Raw genomic sequence first — 20,708 nt, 5'->3', positions numbered from 1 at the left:
TACAACTACACGGTAACATTAGGTTTCTATATTAAAAGCCCTATTCTCTACCACTCCTTATTCAGCAGCTGTTGCTTAGTTACTTGGGGTTGGGCTTTGTCTTTTGACAAATGTGAGGCTGTGAAGGTTTGCTAATGTGCGCTATTTTAGATACAGTTTTAAGAGACTTTTTGACCTGAGAAACCTCTGTTAATCATGATGTCTTCCATACATCCTTGTTGCTTCCTGGGGCAAGATAGTAATAACAATTTGCCATTGATCTATAATGGTAGAAAATTACTTGGTCTTCTTTCATCTTTCCATTTTCTGTATTATGCTTATTTTCTGATGAGTATTAGCTTGTCTGATGGTTGGATAGAAGCTATGGAGTCAATATTTCAGCTCCCATGGTGAAGAAGTGGAAGCAGCAGCTGCTTAATGCTGATCCTACCATTCACTTGATTCTGCGTTAACCCAGATATGCAGTAGCACATACAAAATGGCACATCTATAACACTTGTTGGACCTCAGCTGAGAGCATTAGCAAGACTCCTGCAGAAAACAAATCCTGTTAAGAGGATACTTGTTGACTTATGTTCTGCCACGCTATTTCAGCTCATTGACTTCCAGGACCCAAACCTTGATATTGCTGTGCATGGCGTGGACCTGGATATGTTGCATGAATAAGCTGTGTAAGCACAGAAATCTCTGTTGCCTCAGTGTCCATGACCATGAACTCACACTGGGTTCTGCTGATTTAACTCTTCAGAAAGTATCTCAGGTTTATATGTTCAAACTGAATTTTTCCTACTCTTTCCCAACTAACGTGGTTTAATTTGAGTGAGAGATGTAGTATTGGAATGACCAATGAGAGAAATGACACATTTATCATTTGAAGGGTAAGAGTGTGAATTTCTCTCTCTCTCTCTCTCTATCTATCTATATATATGTGTGACAATAAAGTAAATGAAACTCAAAAGCAAAAGTAACCGATATCTGGATGAGAAAGAATGATAAGAAGCAAGGTAGTGGCAAACACCTCTTTGAATCAATGATCTAGCTGATGTTGCATAACTAACTGATGTAGGATGTCAGTTGAGGCTTTTGAAGTAGTTTTTAACTCGAGCACTATTACTCTCCATAATCTCAACATCTCTGATTTGGGCATGTTTGGGGTGCTAATTTGAAGTGAGTTGGATAAGTTACTTCAGATTCACATTTGATTATCTTGGAAATTACCCATTTTACTCAAGCACACCTCAAGTGAGACAGATTCCTGCCTGGCCTGTTTACAATCAGCATCACTGAGTGAAAAGCATCTTAAACATCTTAGCAGTCATCTCGTGAGATGGAAGTTTTTTTTTTCTTATTGTCTTATACATGAATTTCATGCCTGAAGCAGAAGATAGTGCAAAAGTCAGGCATTATTTATTTAATGAATGTGTGTACAAAAAGATACAGAGTTCTTTTTCTATCATCAGCAATAGGAATAAATTCTACTGAAGGCACTTCTGGAAACTTCAGTAAGGGTGTTATTGTCCTCCCTAGGAGCAGTTACTTTGTCTTTCACAAACTGCAAAGAAATTCAATTACTTGAAACACTGGAGGTGTCTACTTTCTACCTTTGTTCTCTGCAATGCGAGTCAGGTAAAAGATTGGTTTTGGGGTTTTCTGTTTAACTGCTCTGTAAGCCAAAGAAAGATTTGAATAGAATCATAGAAGTCTCTCCAAAGATGTGTTTTATTCTTTTTGTCTACTATTTTATAATAAATATTTCCCTCTCTACCCTGCCACATAACACAGATCCGATTTGGATTTTTCTTGGATCTGTTTTGTGTGAAGAGGAGAAAAGGAGCCTGCTCTTCTGGTCAAGTATTAGAATGCTTGGCTAGAATGTAAACTGTTTCAGAATACCATTTGGCTAAAATCCTACAAAGATATTTTTATACTGTACTTTATTTATCTAGGTGTCTTTCTGGCAGCATTCCTGAAGGAGCAAATAATGTTAAGAATCCATAAGTGTTTTTGTAATGTATTTGTCTCAAGATGCATTTGTTCATCTGCTCAGTGTTTTCAGTATGTTTTAGTGTCAGCTTTGCAGTACTGAACCAAACTTTCTCATATCAGTGAGGCTTTTTACAACTTTTTGAGTAGAACTTTCATTCTACTCAACTGGTGTTAATGTTCTTTTGTGCAAGAAGAAAGAATGACAAAAGGCTGTTAAAGCAGCATTAAGACAGAGAGTGAAATGCAATTACTTTTCATGAGAATAGATAACTGCCCTTGATGGTGATAATTAACACATTCGTATTGTGTTGATACTCCCAGGAATGTATCAATAGATATTTAAATTGTTTAGTTTTGCCCTATGTGGTTGTAATACATTTTACGGACTACAGCATTTCCCTCTGAAAGTTCTCATTCAATTCTCCTATTCAATTTTTGGGACTTCTTTGTATTGTGTGGTGTAACTAAGTTAGCCCGTTTCTATAATTAAATGTCTCTCTCTGATTATCAGAACAGTAGTAATCTTACATTTATTGTAAACTGTAAATTTACAGTTTGTGTGTCCAATTTTTAAATGGTTTTAGTAAAATTTTGTGAGCTGGTCTATCTTTGGGCAGTTTCTGCAAGGATGACTTTTATTTCAAAGGCTGTATCTTGCCTTTGTCATATATCACTTTGACAACAGCTCTGCTACAGTTGCTTCTTCTGGTATGTTGTGCATTAAACATTTTACAGCACAGTTGGCTTCATTTAGCATCAGTCATGTTTGCTTTCTTTTCCTGTAATTTGCAATTTGTTCTACTGGCTTCCTGTGTTGGTTGTCCTGATGTTTTTTCCTGCCCTGCCACTTGTACAGATATAGATTTCCTGGTCACTGTTTCATCAGCCTGTTCAGAAATTTCTTCTTCCCATATGTCAGAAATGTCTCTATATTTTTTTCCCAGTCTTTAATTTTGTTTCTTCAGTTAAATTGCTGTATCTACATTTGTTTAAATCCCATGATCTGAGCACTTGTCTTTCCTACCTAGAAAATTTATTCCTAATGGCATTTTTTCATGTGTTTCACTTTTTCTCAGTCATACCATGGCATCCTCCAGCTCTGCTGAGTGTTATTTTCTAATCTGCTTTTTAGTTTTCATAGTTTTGAATTAGTATCCTGCAAAAATGTGGAAAGGGGGTACACTCTTTTAAAAATACAGAAATACCCTGTTTTCTGTGATCACATCAATTTATGGTCTGATCCTCTCATCACTATGGGGCTGTGACTTGAGTTCTGCTCAGCTTTTATGGCTTTTTATGAAACTTAACTGTATTTAGTGATAGCTGTAACTGCCCTATGTGCTCAACTTGCAGGACAGCAGCAGTTAGAGGATAATCTTGGTAGTTCATCTGAGGGTGGACAAAGTGTGACTTCTGCTCCAAACTCCTCCTTCAATTAAAAACAAATAAATAATAATAGTTAGTGTTCATATTAGACATTTACCTTCCTACTGGTTGCTTTTAGCTGTTATATCTGTTTTAAGTTATGCAGGGTCAAGTAAATTGAAAAAAAAAAAACCAACCAAACATCCACTGTGAAACTCGGTGTGAAAATATACATATCTGGCAATATTCCAGTCCTTAAAGTGCCATTTCATAGGAGAGAAGGAAGTGTTATTAGAGAAACTGGAAGCTGAAACAACTGCCTAGTTACCAATGTGTCTCTATGCAATCATGCACTTGAAGTCTTTACCACCCCATGTATATGTGAAAAGGGAGTGTTATTTTTGACATTGTTGGTTCATGAATCTCAACACATGAAGCAAAAGAGGCAGTCACTTTCATTTCTGTCTACAGATGCTTTGATCTGTGAGTTGATGCATTCACAGTACCCAGTAGAGGGGGAGGGAAGGGGAAGAGTGAATAAAGCAAAGGCAGTTGTCAAAATTGGCATCCAGCCCCAGCTCTTGAATATGTTGGACCACCCTGAAATGCATTCATATTAGCGTTGAGTAGTATAATTATTAGATTGTTGGTGTATGTCCCAGTAAAGTATGTGATTTTGTTATTCTTTAAAATATGACCAGACTAAATATGTTGTCATTGTCATCAAAACTAAGCTAATATTGTCACTATCTTTGAGCCAAGAGTGCTGGATTTTGCATTCTTTTCCAGTGACTGGTCCTATAGGCTGTGCTTGTACTGCTTCATTGTATGACAACACTGCTCTGCAATGTTAGGGGCTGTTCCTTAAGGTCAGATACTGCAAAGAGGAACACCATTTTGGATGCCAGAGTCTTTGACAGCTTTCCCTGAGAGATTAATGATCACATTACAAAGGTAATATGCTAGAGGAAAAAACAAAGAATTACTGGTAACAGTTTTTCTTGGTAATGAAGCAGAAGATAAAAAGAAAGGGTGGTATTCTGCATTTTCTTCATAGTAACTGAATTCCTGAGCAGGTCTCCCTTATTTTCTATACAGGAAAATCTGAAAAGCAAAAGGCACTGAGTATATATTATTTTATTTCTGTAGCTTAATCTCACTGTAGATATTTTTACAAATTCTGGTTATTAAAATACTTTCTGTTGTAGTCTTAACCTCTGTCATGCTGTTGTACATCTTTCAGTCTGCACGCCTTGGTTGCCTTTGTCAAGTCTTCAGCCCTGTTTCTTAGGGTCAGCAGTATTTGTGACAGCAACTTAATTGTTACGAGCAGTTATACTGTTATTTCACCATTATATTTCACATTCCTGTCAATGTTCCTATTTTCTTGAGGTTAGTTTTTATTAAATATCTACACAAACAGCAGTGGAGCAAAATGCCATGTAATTGCAAGCAAGCTCATCTAAGAGGCTGGGGAAGAGAAATACTTGAATTGTATTTTGCTGTTATTGCCAGGAAGCACAAACAGAAATTATGTTTCAAGATGTCTGGTGGAAACTGTGTGCTTATTGTCCTTGAAACTCCTCCATAACATCACTGAAATGATTTTGCATTTGTATTATGTTCTTTTCTTTTTTGTTCATTTATTTGGTTTTTCCCCTCCCCAAATTCCTACTCACAGGCACTTAGTTCCATGTCTATATTGGTAGTGATTTTGGGGATACAAATGACATTCACCAGCAATATGAAAACAATACTGATTTCAGTTGAAGTAGTGGGGGCAATGTCAGCAAAATTACTAAAACTGAGAATTGCCTGGAACCACATAATATAATAACATATCTGTTATTAGAAACAGATAAGATTTTAATGAGGCTATAAATTGAGAGCTCAGATGCAATTCAGATTGTACAAATGCAAAAAGTTGCATTCATCAGACATAACCAAATTTACCACAAGGAGTTTGGTTTGGAAATCATTTTACCTGCAGATACAGTATCTAGTAGAGAGAGATGATTTCCACTTCTGGACTGTCTGCCTGCAGTTGGTACTGTGGATAGATTTTTTTTCCCCACTTCATTTTTCTTCCAGTATAATAAGGATTAAAATGTGACCTAATTTACTTAAAATAACCCAAAAAACAAAATAACAACAACAAAGAAAGACAACAAGTTTGATACATAAAATTTGACTTATGGATTGCTCTTGGCATATTGTAGAAATTACAGCCAGTGTATAGATATGCAGGTTGTAGGAAAGTAGTGAATTGCCACCAGGATTAATTTTAAAGGAATCTGGTCATCACAGATTGCATTTTAATTGCACTCTCTTGTTTAATATGCTTGCTTAATGCTTCTTTCATTAAAAAGAAAAAATCCTATTAGTTTCAGTGTCATTGGATTAATATTTTAGGTGATCAGCATTTGGATGATTAGTGCTTAGAGGTGTCAACATAATGCAGAACTACACAGTAAGCAGCGCCTCATAGATGGGCTCAAAAAAGTAATCTGCTACCATGGTGCTATGGATAATTTAGTATAAATTCATTTTAAAAATAGCTTCATATATGTATTTATTATATAAATATGTGCTTTAAATGCCAGGAGATGGAGGTTAGATTCAGTTGAAAGATTAACAGTGTGGACAACTAAGGCTGTCTCATGAACTAATGGAGATGATGTGTACATTAAATCCAAAGGAAGTAATCTTTGAGTGGAGAGTCAAAGTGAAGGTTCTGATGATGGCACTGTGGCACTGATCCCCTAGGAAAAGGCAGTAATGCTTAGCCTCTGAGGAAGGCGGGATAGAAGTTACCTGATCTGCTCGATATTGCAAAGCACTACTGTAAAATGAGCAGTCTTGGAATGAGGTTCAAATACAAATTGCAAAGAAACATTAAAGATTATTTTAAATATAAATTAAGGTGTAATTATTTCATAGAAGATCAGTTTGGCTTTTCAGGCATACTGGTAACTGAAAGATGTGCAAAGAACTTCATGCTCTGATTCTGAGAACAGCTTCCAGTTCCTACAAGAAGATTTCTAGAAACTAGAGATTCAGTTTCTCCATCAGAAGATGTAAATAAGAGCAGAACTGAGAGGTTGCACTGGACTGAGAAATGGATTTTCACTTCAGTGCATCACTTCTCATTTAATGTTTAAGTGCTGAGCAATGGATCTCGGCCCAATAGGTATTTTGAGGTGTTGAAATACTTCTGAAAACCAATGAGAGATCACAGGATAGCAGTCTTGACAGTTGATTCTTGATGTCTCAATCACAGCTTGCTATTGGAGATTTGAAAATACCTAGACAGTGATTCTTGCCAGCTAGACAAAATTGAAGAAGTACATTGGACTGGTGATATTTGATGCATTTGATTGGGCAGATTTTAAGTGTATATTTCATCTGCTAGAGTAACAAATAACTATACCAGACATGTTTTAAAAACAAAATCTGTTTTCTTGACCTTGACTTTTCTTGACCAAAATATTTAGATGAAAGTAATACTTAAAGACATGTAGCTCAGATGTTTCACTTTTTGTACTGTTTTTCTTGATGAGTGTAAGGAAAGAGAACAATTCACCTTTACTCCATTACATTAAAATCACATTCTGATCAGTCTTCTGAAATGAGTAAAGTAACATTATTTCATGAGTTAATGAAAGCATTATTTCAAATGTTTGAACAAATGTTAGTATGTACATACACTTCCACAAATGAAATAACACACCTGTGGCTTTAGTTCTTTTCATTGCTTTCTCCATTGCTGATTTCATGTACAGATTGAATTGGTAAGGCTGTATATCCTAATTGTATCTTGTCCGTCAATGACTCTTGACATCACAGTTTGAAGTTGAACAGCTTTTTTAGATGTATTCATTTACTCCTGAAAAAAAAAAACGTCTGCAACTTAAAAATGTACTTGAGCAGGCTGGGATTGAAGGAATTGCTGCCTGGGGGAGTTACTAAAATGTAATAAACAGAGAACTTATTTTCACCATCAAGGATTTGTTTTGTATTCCTCTCTCTCTCTCTTTCTTGCTCGCTCTGGGGGTCAAAAATAACAGGATGTTGTTGTGAAATCTGAGTTCTGTGTTTTCCGATACAATTAGTGTTACATGCTATAAGATTTTGTGTTTCGGTGTATGCCATAATTCACCGAAGTATGGAATAAAGGTTATTTTACTTCATGTTTCCACAAGTAAACTTTCAAAGAGAGTAATAATGACTGTACAGAACTGAAGATTAAAGGAATGTGTAAAATGTTGCTATGAGACATTCTAAACACTTAGGGGAAATAAATAAATAATCAATCATTAGGCTTACTCATTTATGTTCTCCAGAAAATGTGATATAGGAGTTCCAAATAAATGGCCTGATTAGCAATCTTATCTACAAAATGTATATGATTTCTCTTTGGCATTTTAATCATACTTCTACAATGTAAGTATTTATTTTCAATCTTTTAATTGACACAGGTAACTGCAATAGTTTGTGCTTACTGGATTTCAGAAGTAATAAGTGAGCTGAAGATGATAACAATTTTTTTCCTTCTCTAGATCCAGCCATTGTAAATGGAGTTTATTGGTCAGAATCCTTAAATAAAGTGTTTGTTGATAACTTTGATCGTGACCCTTCTCTCATCTGGCAGTACTTCGGAAGTGCAAAAGGATTTTTCAGACAGTATCCAGGTATGAATAGCAGAGGTTACAGAGAAACAAGAAAGTATGCTATGGCTGCACATTTCTATGGAGCACTGTAACTAATCAGTACGTTCACAGATACTTGGAGGTTCAATTTTACTTCATCTAGTTTTCAGAGAGAGATTCCTAATCAACATTTTCAATGTTCAGAGTTTTTTTTTCTGCTAATTTTCATTTGAAAATGAATGTAGCCTCTAAGATAACCCTCACATATTCTTTATTCACATATACACAGGTGAATAATGACTTCTAAACTGACTGTAGAGAACAAAATAGACCCTTCGTATAGCACTGAACTAAGATAGCATTGCTCAATCAAGACAAACAATGCAACTTAATTGCAATTTATTCCCTTCTTGCATAGATGATAACATGTTGTCTTGCATTTAGAGATTTTGAAAGTTTGTTTTAAAGATACTTTTACGCAAGTTGGAATAAAATGTGACTATGCAATTTATGTTATTTCTATGCAGTAATTAAAATGAATATTAAATGGAAATTGTGCATCAAATGCACTACATGCTAAATATAATAAAATGCTAAATAGACTGATTCTCAACTTCTGCAACTTTGGGTCAGGTTCTTCATTATTTCAGCTGACTGTTTAGAAACCAACAGTAGGTTGATTGGTTTGATTTTAAACCTAAAATGTCAAGTTTAATGTGAGCTGGTCTGCTATAAGCCTGTATGTGTCAAAGTAGCTGAATGGATTGTGTACTACATTTGTATTAATTTTAGTTAATGGCTGAGTTATCAAGCACTGCATGATAGTGAAGAATAGGGAACGTCTTTAATTTAATGGCTGTGTTTGTTTTGTTTTGTTTGTAATTTGGAGATTTTTTTACCATATTTTGTTTGACTCACGGCCTGGAGGTACTAGACATAGTGACTGGTCAAAACACAAAATGTGCGGTCTGAGTGAAGCTACAAGCAAGTACAAGCTATTATCAAATTAGCAAGCATGGCTGTATAGCTGCTGAGATCAGCCATGAACTGTAAGCACTCATGGCTAAAAAGGGGCCTGGCCAGCCTGTGTAGCATTTGGGCAGCACTGGAGACCAGATGCAATATTACTTTAGTGACACAAATATGATGAGCATGGTAGGATTGAAGAGGTTTTTACCATACAGTAGGCTAAAAAGAAGTGAGGAAACCATATTGTTTCTGGCAGTTAAAGTTTATTAGTGTTTTCCAGCATTTGCTATATTATAATAGCATTGACTGTGAGGTTGATTGAAGTATGAAGCTGTTAAATGCTGCTTTGCCACAATATCACATAGATATTTTGATCACTTACTATACAAAATGTTGTAATTTAATCTTTTCATCTCTTTTGTCTGAACAGGAATTAAATGGGAACCTGATGAGAATGGAGTAATTGCATTTGACTGCAGAAATAGAAAATGGTAGGCAATGGATGTGTATTATGTTTAAGAAATGGGGAATTTAAAAAGTTCATTTTTTTAAGGAACAGGATGTTTTGTCTTTTATATTAGGTACATCCAAGCAGCAACTTCTCCAAAAGATGTGGTAATTTTAGTAGATGTCAGTGGCAGTATGAAAGGACTTCGCTTGACTATCGCTAAACAGACAGTTTCATCTATTTTAGATACCCTTGGAGATGATGACTTCTTCAATATAATTGCCGTGAGTGTCTCAGGATTTTTCTTCTATATTTTTCTACTGTCCATTGTATTTTACATCACACAGTAAACTTGAGAAATGCTGCAGGGAAGTGATTGTTCTAAGATGACATTTGTAGCTACTGGACAAACTCTAGTTTTCTGATGATGGTGATTGTGTAAAAAATTAATAGAATTAGATGTTAGCTCTTGCTGAAGCTTGCTTGGCAGGATAAAATGTCAGTTTACCTTCCAATTTTTATTTTATTTTCTCAGTGAGAATTCAAAATGTGTTGTATGTGTACCAAGTTAAATGAGTTTCAGAAAAGTGAGATGCTCATGAAGAAGAACTCTAAAACATGCTAATGAATATAAGAACACACTGTGTGCCACTGCTTTACTTATTTTAAATCTACCATTTTTATTTCTAATATTCACATTTTTCTTCTAATTATAGTGCAAATGCTTAATATTGATAATTAAGTCAATCCTCATGCTACTGTCCAAAAGTGCATTTTAACAGTCTATAAAATTGTGTGAAAAGCAGTGCCTGATATACATTAAGTTCTAGGACATTTTTTTTGTGTTGATGCTATGACATCACATTACCTTACAAATAACAGCAAGAGTTTTTTGAAGCCTTGCGGAAATGTATTACTGCTGCTTAATTACAGTGATAATTTAGATCAATAGTACCTATTGATGCGTCAGATAGCATTCACGTGTTTTAAATACATAATAAGAGACCGGTTTTACATCTATTTAGGCATAATGAGAGTGATGTGGGTAAGGATGGTTTGAACATGTAGTTCAACTAAGTAGAACCAAGTAGTTAGTTCTAGCTACTAAGACATTTAACTTGCCATTCTTAGTGTATAATCTCTGATTTGTTTAGAACTCATAACAGTTATTGTAAGCATATGGAATGACTATGAAATATTTGCATGAGGAGGTTTTTCTGTTTTTGTTTTGTTTTCTTTACTTTGGGAAGAACAAAATGTCATCTACAACAAAGAACGTGAAGCAAGGATCCAAAGAAAACATTTTGCTGAAGTAACTGTACTATGTACAAATATTTCAGTATGCTCAAGTGTGAAGTAATGTCATTTAAAACTTTACTTGAAAATAAACAGGGCTGTGCTTAAAATAGTGTTCACAGTGGCATAAGGCAGCTCATGGCCCCCTTCCACAGCACCCAACACTGCAGCCCTGCATACTTGGTTAATACAGGAAATTCTTATAATAAGAGATGTAATTACTGTGGTAATTATAGCATGTGTACAAGGTGATTTCTTCATCTAAAGGCTTTTATTTTTGTTCTTTTTTTTTTCCTATTCCTATTCTATAGCTTATTTCAGGGTGATTATGTATTTATTTGTTGAAATAAACTGACTGAGAGTGCAATTTTATTCTTATTAGCTCAGCTGTTCAGTTTTGGTAGGACGCTTGTGGTTTAGTTGCTGTGCAAATATGACCCCGAAACAATTCACTGTATTGAAAGAAGTACTGCAAGGATGCAGGAGGCTGTGACAGGATTGGCAAAGAGTGGGAGAGGTGTTATTCTGCCACATGGAAGAAGGGCTTTAAGGAGTTGTTTTGAACTGAATACCACAAAATAATCCTCGCTGTCTCCTCACAAGGCAAAAGTGGTAATTTAAAGAAAGCACAAAATTTGTTTGCTTGAAAATGTAACAAGCTGTTAACTGAAGTGCTGTGGAGAAGGCAGCTCACCTTTCTGGTAGGAATGGTGTAGGTTGGCTGGCACTGCATTACAGGCTCCTTTTAAAATGTGATGTGTTAGAGGAAGGTATACTGAGGGTCTGCAGTATAGCCAGGTTTACTGTGACTAATGCTCAGCAGAAATGACTTTTGAAGCACTGATATCAGCCTGAAATGAAATGAAATGCCTGTTTAGATGGCTGCTCTGTGAGACCTGAGACAAAAAATGCAGTATCCCTTTCTCTTCCCAGGTCAAATTGTGAAGCATAATATATATGTGGGAGCACTGGACAAGCAATACATGTGCAAGATTAAGTGAAAAGTTTTGAACCTGAATAATTGTATGGCTTTTCTATGCACAGTGATTAATGGAGGACTCTTATGAGGAAGTGGGTCAGGAATTAGGAGTCAAATGGATTAAGGAGTTCACACACTGCAGTTCTAAGGAAAAGAAGGAAATAAAAGGAAAATAGTGGTGAAAGATGTGATAGAGGACCTAAAGATAATCAACAGGCAAAATGAAGCCAGCAGAAGGTTTACACAAACAGATGAGAAACTTCTGTGTTTGTTACAGGAAAGAAGGAAGAACACATTTAAGTTTACCAAAAGAGAAGATGAGATTAGAGAAAGGCAAGATGTTTTATAATTTATCTTTTGAAAGAAGGCAGGCCTTGTTTAAAAAGTGTCAGGGTTGATAAGTGAGAAAACAGAGCAGCATTGTGGGAACAGGAATGAGTTACCTTGTAAAAGGCGATCAGGTGGCAAAGATCATGCATCTGTAATGGCGCTCAGCCTCAAATCTTTGTTCTGTGCACAAGTGGGACTGCTGTAAGCCAGGGTCAGGTTTGGAAAGGAATTGAGCATTGAGGAAATAGTTATATATATATATAGAAGAATGAGGAGCAGAGCTTAGTAGATGGAAAACTGAAGTCTGAAATGCATTTGTGCAAAATTTGTGGTCATCAAATCTGTTAGTTTTTTGTTCTCCTTTCACAGTATTTCACTGCATAAAAAGTTTCTGAAACAAATTTCAGTTTGCTTTTCGTGTTGTTAAACATTTCCGTATTCTGTCCACATACGGAAATTGACTGTTCTCATTAATGATAGTGGGAGTTACAATCAGTACACACTAACATCATTAAAAATTCAATTAACAATTAAAAATATTCAGTAAAATAGAAAAACAAAACAAATCCTGCCAATCCCAAAAGTTACTAGCTGTACGTTAATTGGGTTGATTCATATCCACTGTGTCGATTTGATTTTTCACTAAAATACTTTTCTAACTTTATAAGTAGAGGAAAACAAAATTCAGTGCAAGTCTTTCCAGAGAATAAACATAAAAACATTATGTTAAAAATCATTTCAGTTTTCATGTTTAGTTTGGAAAATCTGTCTGAAACTGATGGACTAGATGATTGAATTGCAAAAAAAAACCCCTATTGAAACACAAGAGCAATTTTGTGCTGCCTATGTTAAAATTTAAGGTCAGTTTACTGGCACATGAAAGAGATGCTGGCAAGAACAAGAGAAAAGGCATATTTTTTCAATTCCCTTTGAAGCATAACTCCAAGTCATGCATTAAATTAACAATATTATCATAAAAGGGGTACTAATTCTGTTCAATGTTGAAATTTTTCAAATGCTTTTACAAAAATGTAAACTCTACATTAAAAGAACAAAATATTAACTGAGCTGAGAATGCCAAATCAATTTTAATGCTGTTGTCACACCATATTAGGAAAATATATTAGAGGGGTATTATTTGTTCATTCAGTGCACAGTAGCATAGTTCCTGGTTTTAATCTGTAGAATTTTCCATTATAAGTATTTTCTGTGTTGTCCTGTTAAAGTTCTTGTATTCATTCTGAATGTTTAAACCTATTTTTTATCTGGCCTGAGTAATCAAATTCTGTGCAGGTAACATGGCAGGAGGCTGAGCAATGGGAAGGCAGCCAATTGTCAATCTCCATATAACTGCTCCAAGCCATGGGCTGTGCTCGTATGTGTGTGGTAATGCTAGGGGAAGTTTGGAAATACCTGAACAAGAATAAAAGGAATTGGTTTGGCTTTGTTGTTTGATCTTAGGGTGGGCTGAAATAGATATCTTGAGTTGTGTGAAATCTTGCACAACACAATATGAAAGTTCTGGATCTTGTTCCAGACTGCTGAAAAGAATAAATATGCAAAATGCTGAGGTAAATGCAAACTACTTGCATAGGTTTAGAGCCACATCTCATATTTTCAGAGTATGGGTAGTATCTGATTATACAAGATCAATCAGCAGCTGTGATTCCTTTTTCAGATTTTGGCCTACTCATTTTATCTTATGACTGTTGTGCAAAGAAACAACTAGATGGGCAACTAAATGTAAATAAGTAAATATGTTAATACTACTAACAAAGTAATAATAATAAATGTGTCCTTAAGTGTTTAAATTATAAGAGTACTTAAAGCAGTCCAAGGTTTTAAGAGGAGATCATAAAGCATGTTAATTCTTTATCTCCTTCCTTTGGTGAAGCACAGGCTATACACAGATTTAATCCTCAATGCTATAGCATTGCAGATATCACATCTGTAAAGGGATAATGATTTCCTATGGTTGCATGCATGGATGTGGTACTGTGTAATGTTCAGAAATATTAGAAAAGCTGAATGTAGACTTCTACTCAAGTAGATTAATTTTGTAGTAGTTTATATGAAAACTGAGTACTCACAACTTTGAACTAAAGCAGAAAAGTCTATTTCAAAAATCTCCTTGCCCAGGGAATAAGAAATCTGTAGCAGATATTGCTGGCAAAGTCAGCAGTTAGCAACAACCCTTTTGATTGAAGATCAGGAGGCAATTTCATTGAAATATGAAATTCTGCATGTCGTAGAAAAACTGCAGAACTGAGTTCAAATTGCTGTATAAGTTTGTGAGAAGTATGTGGTGGTTTTTTCTAGACTGAGAAAATTCTGGAATGCCTTTTTTTTTTTTTTTTTTTCCAACTCTGAAGGAAATTGTGATAAGTTTTTAAAAAAATATCACAAATAGTACCACAATATATTCTACAAAAAGGCAAAAAGGCCAAAAGGAATTTGTGATTCATCTGTTTGCTGGTAATAAGAATTGCTTTGCAGATTTTGCATTATTATTTTGCAGTGGCTGTCAGGAGACAGACAGGAAAGCAATCTGAAGAGAAACTGCAGCAAAAAGTACATCATTTAGTAGTCAAATGAATGGCTATGACACTGGGATGCACAGAGGACATTCCCAGTAACTCTCAAGTGTTTCAGTTGTCATTGCCTTGTGTTTTCATATTAGATTTGGAGCAATGTATATGTCTGCAGGCTCTCATAAATTGGAACAACACTGATGGGAATAAAATAATTAGAAAAGCTTGCAAATCTGCTGCAGAAATTTTGCATAAATCCTTTTCAGAATTTTGGTTTGTTTTTAAACATTTAAAAAACTACTTTGTAGATATCGATGTAAATGTTCTATATATCCAGGAGTAGGAAATGGAGTTTCTCTGAGTATATAGCTCTTTGTAGCTAAGGACTGAGTCTGACACAGCACCTCAAGAATAACTTGATGAAATTCTAATTAAAAACTCTTCCCTTTGCAGCAATAATCATGTAATTAATTAATTAGTGTGGCAAGTAGTACACTGTTGACATGAATGCTGATGACAGATGTCCATTGAGGAACAGGTTGCAGTGATCTGTGTTTATGCATATGTACAGACAAAGGAATGGTGTTAAACTGAAGAGGAAGTCAATCAAATTCAGAGCTACAGCAGAAATGAGGTCATGCAGTGACCAAGAACCTTGTGTAAGAAACACTCAAAAATGAATTGTTGTTGGAAGACCTTTTTTGTTTTGTTTTGTTTTTATTCATGTTGAGGTGGAGGAGCAAGTGAGTAAATGCATATGTTAATCACTGGAAATGCTATCCCTGATTATTTTTGGCTTTTCTTCATTTGTTGTTTGCTATGGATGCTCTGATTCACTTAATGTCTGGGAAAGAGTGAAAACAAGTAGAGCTTAAATGCAAAAGCTCTTTAATCTGTGAAGAAATAAGTGAAATAAGTGAAAATCAGATCTTTACAAGGGATATCATGGAGTTTTTGAAGGAATCTATTAATCTGACCTGTTTTGAAAGGTTTAAGATTTAAACAAGTTGATTTTCAATCAAGTCAATCAAGTATCAATAGTTCTGTTAGATGTACTGAATGCAAATGAGGCTGTTCATTTAAATTCTTAAGATGTTTCTGAAAGTGAATCTGGACTGTCTAACTCAAACCTTGAAAGATAAGCAGAGAATTCATTCAGCTTTACGTATCATTGTACAATGAGTTATTTTGCTTGACTTAAATTCTGACTCTTAAATCCAGATGTATTCAGAATTGATTCAAGCTCACAGACTTTTTGGCATAGTTATTTTGCTATTAACCTTCCAAAAAGTGTTAGCAAATGCTTCAATTATTTGTCTTTTATTTAATATGTAACAAAGAATTGGGAGTTGTGACTGTGATAGGTCAAATCTGAACTCCTGATCTCTTAATATTATTCAGATTTCTGCTTCAAGGGTATTTTATGCCAGCTAGTGTGTATAGTACACATTAACTCCACCTGAACTGGCATCAATTCCACTGAATGCTCCTTTAGAAAGTCTAAATCTCTAAGCATAACAAAGAAAAGATGTCTATGTTCAGTTTTTAAAAATGAATTGAATCCAATTGTTCTTGCTTTATATGCATGCTGCCCTGCCATTCTAAGTCATTAAATTGTATCTTTCAGAGCTTTTAATTAAATTTTCATAATACTTTTTATTTCTCTGCATAGTATAATGAAGAACTTCACTATGTAGAACCGTGTCTGAATGGAACATTGGTTCAAGCAGACAGAACCAACAAAGAGGTAAGAAATGAAAGGAACAAAGCAACAGAGAGGTTGCATTGCCTAAAAGGTGCTGTGATGATCTTTTCCTAGTATAATGAATTACGTTATTACAAATAATAAATTAATTATTCCACTTCTGACATTTCTAAGGAATCTTGTGTGACTCAGTATAAAGAAAAATATTCATCTGTTGATGAATTTTAATTGAAAAATACAGAAATCTTTGAACACACACACACACACACACACACACACACACACACAAAGACTGAGGGACAGATTGTATTCTTAAGTCTCACTAACTCTAAAGTTGAAACAGATATTATACTGTATAGTATATAGTATATAACTGGTAATGTGACCATTCCAAAGGACGTGTGAAAAGAATAACGTATTAATCTAAGAAAATTCAGTATGCATGCAAATGCATTATATACTACTGACGGTTTTTATTTTTTAATAAAAATATGCTGTTTATTGAAAGTGTTCTTTTAAGGGCTATCACAGAATCAGTCTGTAGTTTAAAGCTTGATTTACTTGATTTACTGGATTTACTGCCTGCCATTCAAGTGCAGTTGCTCTGTACAAGCAATACTGCATTGCACATCGTAGAAGGTTAAGTTAGGATAGCTTATGCCAAATAAAATTATGGAATTCTGGGTTTAATAAGATAGTTGAAAAGTTCTTGTAGATTGAAAGGCTGTTAAAAACACACCTGTAACTACAGTACTTCTCTTGTAATGGATCTTGCTTATGCCTGGATGATGCAAAACTGCTGCTGTGTCTTAAATATTTGTCTGTGTATTTTCTACTGAATGCAGACCAGAAGTGTTTCAGCTCAGCACTGACCTGCACTTCGGGTTGAGCATGACAGTTCATTTTTACTAAAACAGTCAATAAGGCATTGCAGGAAGTAGCAAATATAACTATGAAAACACATTTCTAAGTGTGTCTATCTTAGATCTTTTCACATATGCCAAGATGGAACTAATTTGATCTGGTTCTGCTAAACCTTATTGTATTACTCACATGAGTTCTTCTCATTTCACCCAAATATACACCAACATTTCACAGGAATTATTCTTCATGGGCTACTTGCTTAATATGCTTGATGTTCTTCACTATTATTTTTTTGGATACATAGCATTTGGTTGCTGTATGGAGCAACGTGTATTGTTTCTAATCATTTCCTTTAGAAGACCCTTATTTGTGGACTGTTACTTAGTTTTCTAAAGCAGCATTTTATTGGATGAATTGAATGAGCCATATGCATGTTGTAGGCTAAAAGCTAAAGATTTAAATATATTGCCAAGATGTATTGTCTGTAATTAATCCAAATACGAATCTTTCCTTCACTCTGCAACTGATCATAATGCTGATTAATATATACCCATATGTTACTTAATGGCAGATTTATTTTAATTTAAATAAACAAAAAGTTTGTGTGCCTCTTGGATGATGCTCAGATTTTATGAATACTGTTGTTACTCAAAACAGCTAAGTACAATTTCATGCTGTTCTTCAGGGTAAGCTTTAACATCCTTTACAGTTAAGCTGAGTAATACATTCAAGGGTTTGGAGAATAATTAAATATAATCTTTTTGCAGCTATTTATATTTGTGAGATGGTTATTGATATCTTTCCCTTGAAAATAAACTTGAGATAGCATATCATAGTTGTATGCATTTTCCCCTTCCTTTTCCTTTCCCTCCCTTCCATCTTTTCTTCTCCCATCACCTTTTTAATGAGCTCAGGTGACAATTTGAGTTTACTTTTCAGTTTATGTAATAAAGGAGCCCAGAAGAGAATTTATGAACCTGAATTGTTTCACTAAACAAGCAAAGTAGCAACAATGCAAAAGCTTGAGTAATATACCTTTGTAACATTCAGCTTAACCAAATAAATATTTTGAAGACATATAATTTTCATGGTAGTTGGGGTAGTGAAAGTAGGAATAATTTATTTTTTTAAATGCTCCATCACACTTGTCAGAGTAACTTGATCAAGATCAGTCCTCGATTACAGCATTATTATCCATCTGCTGCATTACAGTAGACTTTTAAAGAGCTAAAAGTAATTGCAATATATTGTTATATATTACATAATCTTTATATTTATAAAATACATAATTTTAAAATTTAAGATGTTTGTGAATTTTTACTGTGGAAAAGGAATGAGAGCTGCGTAATAAATAGGTTTTCACCTGAATTTCCAGCATGTTAATAATGAAATTTAAAAAAATGTTTTCTTTTAATAAGGAGTGAAGATACAATGATAAAAGTGATGATTCTAAGCACCTAGATCTGTTTCCTACCAGCTTCAAGAACTGTACATACTGCAGTTTTGGGTTGTAAATCTTTGTGTAATGACTTCATTTTTATTTTATTTTATTTTTTTTTTTTTAAGGTTGGCTTTGTTTATTGCTGTCAACAATCAACAAGGAAAAGTTACTTATGTTTAGAAACATCCACTGGTTTTCATCAAGTTTGCTCTTGATCAAGTTTTGTCTTCACCCCCCCACACCCCCCCCTTTTTTTTTCTTCCTTAGTTTCCCTCCCCACCTTCCACAAATCTTTGATTATATGAAAGCTCATGTTACGTATAGTTTTCTAAGCAGTGTGGATATAATCGAATTTCTTTCAACTACAACTTCTGAAAGCATACTCCTTTTGAGAAGCTTGACTGAATCAAGTCAATTTTTGTATATTTATAAAAGGCAAACTTCTAACTTCAAGTATAACTGTGATGTGAGTGGCGTTAATATATATATACCACAAGTTCTACTGAGATACAAAGCAGACATCCCAGTCCAAGGCTTCTTCCAACATATAGTGGTACTGCTTTCATTTTTACAATAAAAGACTACAGCAATTTGGTTTTGAATTATAATTTACAGGTGATATGGCAGGCATCTGCTTCTTTCAAAATCTTTTCAAAGGATGGCACTTGTTTTTGTGAGCATTGGAGGCTTCCTTTGCAGGTGTGCAGATGTACTTTCAGAATGTTGTAAACTATTCTTAATTGGCAGAACTGTAAGTTCTCTTTAGCACAATGAAAAAATTTGTAAGTATACTGGGTAGCATAAACGAGATAGAAATGAATCTGTGACCCTAAATGTGGTTTAGTAATGTAAAGCATGTAATATGAATTTGAATTTTACCGGACTAATTTATAATTTGGCATTAGCATTAAACAGCTGCTACCTTGAAGTGTATCAATTTGCTATACACATATTTAAAAAAAGAGTGGGAAATAGTTCAGACACTGTTCTGTCACCGTCTGCACTTTCTCCACAAATTACAAACATGTGGAACTGCCTATTTTAATACTGGTTTTCTTGGGCCAAGAGGTTTTCATCTTTGAGAAACTCCATGTTGCAATTTACCTACCCCAAAGGAATCGGATGACAATCTGATTTAGTGTAACTCCAGATTTAAAGTAACAATATTACAATATGCATTCCTTTTTTATATGTTTTTTTAATATGCTATATATGGGTTGAGGACATTTCTCTATAAGCGTTTCCATATGAAATATATCATCTTCTAGATGCACACATAGGCACAATAACTCCAAACTAAGTTGAGAATTTACCCTTGCGTAAATTGGAAGACAAAAATAGACAGATGTTGCATTTAGTTTCTAGTAAATTTTTATATGCAGTTAGGAGAAATTGAATAACTAGAAGACTGATTCATAATTTTTGACTTAAAATCTAACTTAGATTTCTCTTTTAGTTTAAAGCCATTCCCCCTTTTTCTGTCACTATTAGACTGTGTAAAAGTCAGTCCCTCTCCAAGTATTGGGAGGCCGCAATAAGGTTTACCCAGAGCCTTCTCTTCTCCAAAATATGTATTTCAAATACTTCTAAAATGATTGTAGATACCTCTACAGCTGAACACATCCGTACTTCTTTACTGTAACAAGACACATCTTCTTCTGTTGAGCTCTGGCCCTATAATTTTGTAATCAGACATCAGAGTCTGATTGTCATAATTGTGTGTCTAATTTGCATTTAGAATTACCAAGATTATGCATGTCAATTAGATATTTGAGTCCACAATTAGATATTGCACGTTATGGTAATTGCACATGGAAATTAGACATACAGTTGCATGCAAATGCTTGTGCACACTGTTGGTTGAGATACCAAGTGCAAGCTTTAGGTAATTCAAATACAGGATCTCCAGTGTGACAGTAAAGAGAAACTGAGATGGACCAATACTATTGCTTGTGTAGTTTGGTACTAGGTGAGCTGCATAAAATAAAAATATTAAATGAAAACATGGTGTAATGTCTTTTTGAATTGTTATGAGCAAGTGATCCTGCTTTTTGGGATCTGTTTCATTTAAGGAAGCTACTGAAAGAAAAACTGAAGTGTTTGTTATCTCATTGCAAAGTCATTTATTGTTCTTTATGGTGATGA

General features: G+C 34.6%; 1 protein-coding gene across 5 annotated transcripts in view; it reads left to right on the top strand.

Moving 5' to 3' along the window:
• Positions 1-20,708, top strand: part of CACNA2D3 (calcium voltage-gated channel auxiliary subunit alpha2delta 3) — a 337,205-nt gene that overhangs the window by 149,334 nt on the left and 167,163 nt on the right. For all 5 annotated transcript variants that reach the window (XR_004308777.2, XR_001558078.3, XM_085516473.1 and 2 more), the window contains exons 6-9: positions 7,911-8,042; positions 9,400-9,460; positions 9,551-9,701; positions 16,226-16,300. Coding sequence is in view for 3 of the 5 variants with exons in the window: in XM_085516473.1 (XP_085372599.1) it covers positions 7,911-8,042; positions 9,400-9,460; positions 9,551-9,701; positions 16,226-16,300 (419 nt within the window). In the remaining 2 variants the exon portion in view is untranslated. The remainder of the gene's footprint in view (positions 1-7,910; positions 8,043-9,399; positions 9,461-9,550; positions 9,702-16,225; positions 16,301-20,708) is intronic.

The sequence above is a fragment of the Coturnix japonica genome, chromosome 15 (assembly GCF_054131305.1).
Source record: "Coturnix japonica strain WE chromosome 15, WE-NBRP24, whole genome shotgun sequence".
Taxonomy (NCBI): domain Eukaryota; kingdom Metazoa; phylum Chordata; class Aves; order Galliformes; family Phasianidae; genus Coturnix; species Coturnix japonica.
This window is presented reverse-complemented; position numbering and strand designations above follow the sequence as displayed.